The sequence below is a fragment of the Rutidosis leptorrhynchoides genome, chromosome 2, assembly GCF_046630445.1.
Source record: "Rutidosis leptorrhynchoides isolate AG116_Rl617_1_P2 chromosome 2, CSIRO_AGI_Rlap_v1, whole genome shotgun sequence".
Classification (NCBI taxonomy): domain Eukaryota; kingdom Viridiplantae; phylum Streptophyta; class Magnoliopsida; order Asterales; family Asteraceae; genus Rutidosis; species Rutidosis leptorrhynchoides.
Genome location: NC_092334.1, coordinates 546,293,892 through 546,302,213, shown reverse-complemented (window position 1 = coordinate 546,302,213; position 8,322 = coordinate 546,293,892). Strand labels below are relative to the sequence as shown.

General features: G+C 31.4%; 1 protein-coding gene across 1 annotated transcript; it reads right to left on the bottom strand.

The window, feature by feature from the left end:
- Positions 1 to 209: 209 nt before the first annotated feature.
- LOC139889667 (staphylococcal-like nuclease CAN1) lies at positions 210 to 3,594 on the bottom strand. Its single transcript, XM_071872604.1, has 9 exons — positions 3,398 to 3,594; positions 2,737 to 2,809; positions 2,638 to 2,648; positions 1,823 to 1,916; positions 1,545 to 1,732; positions 1,406 to 1,462; positions 1,149 to 1,308; positions 745 to 813; positions 210 to 656 (listed from the first exon to the last, which is right to left on the bottom strand). The coding sequence occupies exons 1-9, from the start codon at positions 3,592 to 3,594 to the stop codon at positions 558 to 560; spliced, it is 948 nt and encodes a 315-aa protein (XP_071728705.1). The 3' UTR covers positions 210 to 557.
- Positions 3,595 to 8,322: the final 4,728 nt, after the last annotated feature.

Below are 8,322 nucleotides of genomic sequence, written 5' to 3'. Positions count from 1 at the left end.
TCTTTGTTTATACTAGTTTGGCATCTTAAGTTTTGGAACATGCAAAGTTTGTGTACTGTATTGAGCTTTAGCTTCTTGTTCAATTTATTGAACATAGCTTGTTATATTAAACATATACTCCGTAACACATAATTCTGTATATTGTATGGTTGTAATGCAGTTGTCACAATCACACTTGATACCAAAGGAACTTAAATATAAACTGGATTATTCAAATGAGAGAGCGAATTCAACTTATTACTAACCATCATGTGTGATACTAATACTATTGAAAATAGATATACAAAAAAAGAAAAAGAAAAAGATGTTCTTTCAGCCTTAAATGTATATACTTTGTGTTTGCTGAGTCACTGCTAACTATGATATAAATTTTCGAATCTTCTTATTAACTTTCTTCTTGACTGTTGTGTAAAGATTTATATATGAGAGTTTGATTATAAAGAATTTAAGGTAGTTATTCGTACACCTGTTTTACGGGGTTTAATCCCATTTACTGTTTTACCGAAGACCATATCCGAGAAGCCAAAAATTTCTTGTATCCTTTGTAATCGTTACAGCTATCTGTGCTCACGCCGATTCTTCCTCCACGCCCATGGCATTTCAGGATTTGATGAAGCCCACAACCCAATTCTCTTGGCTCTCGCAACTTTCTCCCACTATAATCAAACGGTATCAGACACAAAAGATTGTTCTTACCAAAATCATATTACTAAAACGAATGAGTAACATATATATCAAAATCACCTTGTCTAGTTCCAACCGTTTATCATAAGTAGTGTAGTGCCATGCAAGACCTTTCTTTAACATCAATTCCTTTGAAAATGTTAATCAGGTTTCACAAATTAGTTGCGTTACATTTGTAAGTAGACAACACTATGTCACACATTTAGTTGAAAAACTCAGAATTACTCAGCAAGTACTCGTTTTTTAACTCAAGGAGTACTCGATGAGTACACGGTCAAACCTGGTCAAACTCGGCCAAAACTTGGAATTACTCGGAAAATTGGTGGAAATTCAGTCAAAACTCAGGATTACTAGGAAAATCGGTCAAAACTCGGTCAAAATCAATCAAAGTCAAACTTGGTCAACATCCGAGTACTCCCCGAGTAACAATTTTTGCAACCTTGCTATAAAAGCATCCAAATTACCTGCACAAAGATGCCGTTGCAGTATATATCGCCAACAAAACGCTTGTAACGATCCTCACCAAATATCAATATCTTCAAACACTTACCATCAAGTATCTTCGCCAGCTCCTCTTTTGCCTCTTTCCCGTATGGCATTGAGGTTTCAGGTGCATCTATTCCCCTGTTTTCAATGACTCGTATTACACCCAATAATAAAACTGCATAAATCAAATTAAAGTTGTCACCTTTTAGACAAGGCACAAATCTAATTGAAATACCTCAGTCTAATCCGATACTTTCGTGCTAGAATGTCCTCGTTATTGATACGTAATACTCTGTGTCAACAAGTAATACAAATCATAAAAGCTTTATAAAAAGTAGATCAGTATCGCATACATTCGAGTCGTGACCGATTACCGATAGCCTGCATTTGTGATTCGCTTGTGCAGTGCATCTGCTTTGGTGTAATTCCCCTCATAAAGTGCTCCATTTCGTTCAACAACTGCCATTTGTACCTCTTGAGGAACACGTGACGATTCTCGAGCATCTGTAGTACTAACATAGACTATTACCGTATCCCCATCTACTATAGCCTTTGCATCCACCTAAATTCAATCAAGTAAATAAATAAATTCACAATAGTAAAAGAAAAAGAATTTGTACAAAGTGTGGATGTAGAAACAGCTTATTCTTACAGGAAGTGTGTGTAACTCGAACTTGAGCCCATCAGCAAGTGGTGGAGCTTCACCTAAGGCGGTGATTTTAACTAACGAATGTGGATGCGGGAGACTGCAAATCGACAATAAACCCTGAAAATCAGTTGTTTATTGTGTTTGTAAGGTGTGAATTATAAGTCTAGAAGCTTCTTCAGGTGTCTGGTGGTGGTTTTGATTCCTTCCATGCCTTTAATAGTTTCCTATACGTTTATTTCAATTATTAAAACGTCTCAGAAATCAACTATAAACTGCGTATACTCTCATTTTACTGTTCTTATTACTACACTTGGATTTTGAATTTGAAAACTCAAGCTTGATACTGTGCAAATTCCAGATTTGATTTCATTTCTCACTGTCTTCAATTTTCTGTAATTTTTCATCAATATAACTTTTTATAAATATCAATGGAGATGGTGATTCAATTGCTATAACAATTAACAACAATGGTTTTTTTAAAATTCAGAAGTAAAAGTAGAAAATATTTAACTCTTGAATAAAATGAAATTGTCAAGTTTAGTCGGACAAGGAATCTATATACATGATTCACACAATTGAAAATTGATATAGTGTAACTAATTTTTATAAAGTTGAGATGATGAATTGACCCCAAATAAAAGCCCTAATAAAATAAAATAATTGATGAAAGTTATAACAATGAAAACACTATTAAAAAATCAATCTATTCATACAATTATTACCATCAAAACTTATATATCAAAAACCATAAAATATTTGAAGTCAAAAAATTAATATTCAAAAGTCAAACAGGAATGAAATTGAAGGTTACCAATTACTTACTTGGGTGATTTCAAAGTGATAAAGGTGCTAGTCAAGGGCAGAAACACCGATGGTGGATGAAGATACGCCGTTGTGGCCAAGCGGTGGTTGATCACCAGCAACGCCGCCAGTTGCGGTGGTAGTTGGTGGCTCGGAAGAACAGCATTGGCCATACAAAGAGCTTGCTTGCTGCATTTCCCATCCTATTTTTGTACTACGGAGTACTTTATCTCTAGTTTCTACTTTTTACTGCTTTACTCCAGCGGATACAGTATCTATTCTATATTTACACTAAAATATAATTTATTAATTGTGAAAATAATAATTAAATATTACGTACATAAATCTTCATTTTGGTCTTATTAAGTTTTTCCGAAAACACATAAATTTAAATCGAACTAGGTCCGAGAATCTAAAGAGAATTACAATTGATAAAGATCATAACGATCTGATTTTTAAGTATATCCTATATTTACTTGAGCAACATACACTAAAACAAACATATTGATATAATCCTACATTGGTCATGTAGGAAACTATATGAAGGTATTTAAACTTAAGAGTTATTCTAATCATTGAACATGTCTTTTGGGCTAGGCTCTTTCTTTAGGTTTAAGTTCATAACATTTGATGCTTTCGTTGAGAGGCCACGTTTTCGAAGAGGGCCACCTTGCAAGGTGGGTAGTTTATCTAGGGCGGATACCTCCAAATCACCAAATGAAGAAAAGTGAAAAAACATGAAAAGTCAGAATCCAACATCCGACAAGAAGCAAAGACCTCGCCAGCCATATGCTTTCGTCAATGAAAGAGAGGAAAACATAAGAAGACATAGACAAAACTAAACCACTAAGACTACTCTCAACGCAAGCGTGGTTGGAGCTTCTTTGGAGCTCCCTTGCAAAGACTTCATTGTTAGCAAGTGCGGTTGAAGCTCCATTGAAATCCCAGTGATGGTAAATGTCATTGGATAGCATTTTGAATCGCGCGCTAGTTGCTTTTCTTGTTTGTACTATACGGATTAAATGTTATACATTGTATTAATTAATTAATTTTGGTGGGTCCATTTTATTGTAAAGGTGTATGTCATGGATGCTAGGGGAGTGTGATGGATTAAGTGATAGGAAGAAGTTGCTGATGTGGCGCTGAGGTGACACCAATGCGGTTGTATGACAGATGTCATGGTTGAGAGTAGTCTAACGACATTAAAAGTTTAATAGTAAAGATTAAAGAGTTTAAAATCTCAACTTTAGTAAGAATGGTAGAGTTTAAAATCTTGGGAAATAGATTAAGAGAAAAGTTAAGAAATGTGAGATAACATGTTTTTTACTCTCATTTTGTTAATCTCAATCACTTATTTCTTATGACTAGCCAAATTAGTTAATTTCATTGCTAACTATACGATCGTGCAAAGCTGTGATAATACGTACTTATTGTTATAATTATTTAATAAAAAATTACTTTACTTTAAATATAAATAATATGAATATAATATCCGCCGGCTCATTTGCTCAATGAACCTCGCACCTAAGTTCTTTGGCCATTTAAAGGCCATTTTAAATTAATTGATTTATACTAACTAAAGATAAAATAACATATATTTTTTTTCAAAAAGCAAGTAAGTTTTATTAATTAATAATAATCCAACAGTAATGTACTACATTAATACGTACTACACACTCTGTTGGTGATTTTAGTGTCATCGGTCATTTTGTGTAATGAAATGTCCCGTTCATATCGATTATAAACGTTTCATATTTATTGGTTTCGTTGCGAGGTTTGGCCCTCTATATAAGACGTTTTTCAAAGACTGCATTCGATTTTAAAAACAAGCCATAACCTTTATTTTATCGATAAAGGTTTAAAAGCATAACGTAGATTATCAAGTAATGATAATCTAAAATATAACGTTTCACACGACCATTACATAATAGTTTACAATAATATTACACATCGATTTAAATCTCCGAATGCAGTTTTTAAACAATATTTTACAAGCATGATGACTCCAATTCTTGTCCTTAATTTAGCATGCAACAGTGGAAGCTCTTAATAATCACCTGAGAATAAACATGCTTAAAACGTCAACAAAATGTTGGTGAGTTATAGATTTAATCTATATATATATATATATATATATATATATATATATATATATATATATATATATATATATATATATATATATCAAATTGTAATAATAGACCATAAGATTTCATTTTTCATAAACATCCATCTCATATCAGGCATTTCGCAAACTGTATAGAGATAAAAATCATTCATATGGTGAACACCTGGTAACCGACCTTAACAAGATGCATATAGAATATCCCCATCATTCCGGGACAACTTCGGACATGATAAATTCGAAGTACTAAAGCATCCGCGACATGGATGGGGCTTGTTGGGCCCGATAGATCTATCTTTAGGATTCGCGTCAATTAGGATGTCTGTTCCCCAATTCTAGATTACCAGACTAAAAGGGGCATATTCGGTTTAATAATTCAACCATAGAATGTAGTTTCACATACTTGTGTCTATTTTGAAAAACATTTAAAAAAATTTACATGTATTCTCATCCCAAAAATATTAGATTTTAAAAGTGGGACTATAACTCATTTTCATCGATTTTCACTTAGTAGGAAAATAAGACTTGGCCACGGGTCGATTCACGAACCTATAACAAATATATACATATATATCAAAGTATGATCGAAATATATTCACAATATGTTTTATTATGTTTTAATGATTTAAGTTTATTAAGTTAACAGTCCAATGTTCGTAGTCCACAATTAGTTGTCCACAGTTAGTAGTAAAGAAATAAATCAATATATATTATCTCGAATCAATCCACGACCCAGTGTATACAAGTCTCAGACTCGATCACAACTCAAAGTATATATATTATTTTGGAATCAACATCAACCCTGTATAGCTAACTAGAACATTACCGCATATAGAGTGTCTATGGTTGTTTCAAATAATATATATAGATGACGTCGATATGATATGTCAAAACACAGTATACGTGTCTATGGTATATCAAGATTACATTAGAATACATGTATAATACAATATAAGTTATGGTTAGTATAGATTTTTGTCAATTCATCCCGTAGTCAAATTAACCATTTTTAACCAATTTTGTTTTACCCATAACTTCTTCGTTTTAAATCCGTTTTGAGTGAATCAACTTGCTATGGTTTCATATTGAACTTTATTTTATGAAACTAAACAGAAAAAGTATAGGTTTATAGTCGGAAATACAGGTTACAAATCATTTTTGTAGAGGTAGTTATTTCAGTCGAAAAAATGACGTCTTGATGACCATTTTGAAAAACATATTTCCGCTTTGAGTTTAACCATGATTTTTGGATAAATTTTCATGTTCATAAGAAAAATTATTTTTCCAGAAGAATAACTTTTAAATCAAAGTTTATCATAGTTTTTAATTATCTAACCCAAAACAGCCCCCGGTTTCACTACGACGGCGTATGTCCGGTTTTACGGTGTTCTTCGTGTTTCCAGGTTTTAAATCATTAAGTTAGCATATCATATAGATATAGAACATGTGTTTAGTTGATTTTAAAAGTCAAGTTAGAAGGATTAACTTTGTTTGCGAACAAGTTTAGAATTAACTAAACTATGTTCTAGTTATTACAAGTTTAAATCTTCGAATAAGATAGTTATATATATATGAATCGAATGATGTTATTGATAATGCTAAAAACGAACATATATTTCATAGCATTATCCCTCAAGAAAGACAAGCTTTTAGTTGCAATTGTTCTATTTACAAGTGATATTCGTTTAAATAATAAAAGGTGAAGACAAAAGACAGATTCGACGAATTGAAGACGCAAACGACCAAAAAGCTCAAAAGTACAAAATACAATCAAAGAGGTTCCAATTATTGATAAGAAACGTCTCGAAATTACAAGAGTACAAGATTCAAAACGCAAAGTACAAGATATTAAATTGTACGCAAGGACGTTCGAAAATCCAGAACCTGGACATGGGTCAACTCTCAACGCTCGACGCAACGGACCGAAAGTTACAAATTAATTATGTATATAAATATAATATAATATATAATTAATTATATAAATTATATATTTATATTATATTTATATTATTAAAATCCGTCGGCAAGTAAAGATCCAAAATGGATGAGCTGTAAATTCGAACTCCGCGACTTGCGGAGTTTGAAGAACACGAGTGCCGCGACTCGCGGAGATACCTGGTCCCAAACTGCCTATAAAAGGCCACGCATTTTTCGAGTTTTATATATCCATCCATCTATCTCACATACGATATATATATATATATATATATATATATATATATATATATATATATATATATATATATATATATATATATATATATATATTTATATTTATATTTTAATTTTAATTTTAAATTTCTAATAATAAGGGTGTGTTAGCGAATGTTGTAAGAGTGTAAGTCGAAATTATGTCCGTGTAACGCTATGCTATTTTTAATCATTGTAAGTTATGTTCAACCTTTTTACATTAATGTCTCGTAGCTAAATTATTATTATGCTTATTTAATACCGAAGTAATCATGATGTTGGGCTAATTACTAAAATTGGGTAATTGGGCTTTGTACCATAATTGGGGTTTGGACAAAAGAACGACACTTGTGGAAATTAGACTATGGGCTATTAATGGGCTTTATATTTGTTTAACTAAATGATAGTTTGTTAATTTTAATATAAAGATTTACAATTGGACATCCCTATAAATAACCATATACACTCGATCGGACACGATGGGCGGGGAATTTATATGTACGAATAATAGTTCATTTAACCGGACACGGGAATGGATTAATAGTCACTAGAATTATTAAAACAGGGGTGAAATTATGTACAAGGACACTTGGCATAATTGATAACAAAGTATTAAAACCTTGGGTTACACGCAGTCGATAACCTGGTGTAATTATTAAACAAAGTATTAAAATCTTGTTACAGTTTAAGTCCCCAATTAGTTGGAATATTTGACTTCGGGTATAAGGATAATTTGACGAGGATACTCGCATTTTATATTTATGACTGATGGACTGTTATGGACAAAAACCAGACGGACATATTGAATAATCCAGGACAAAGGACAATTAACCCATGAGCATAAAACTAAAATCAACACGACAAACATCATGATTACGGAAGTTTAAATAAGCATAATTCTTTTATTTCATATTTAATTTCCTTTATTTTATATTTAATTGCACTTTTAATTATCGCACTTTTATTTATTGTTATTGTATTTGATTGCACTTTTAATTATCGTACTTTTTAATTATCGCAATTTTATTTTATCGCACTTTTATTTATCGCAATTTCATTATCGTTATTTACTTTACGCTTTAAATTAAGTTGTATTTATTTATCAATATTTTACATTAGGTTTTAACTGCGACTAAGTTTTAAAAATCGACAAACCGGTCATTAAACGGTAAAAACCCCCTTTATAATAATAATATATATATATATATATATATATATATATATATATATATATATATATATATATATATATATATATATATATTGTATTTTTATAAATTAAAACTAATATAGCGTTAAGCTTTTTTTAAAAATTCCCTGTGGAACGAACCGGACTTACTAAAAACTACACTACTGTACAATTAGGTACACTGCCTATAAGTGTTGT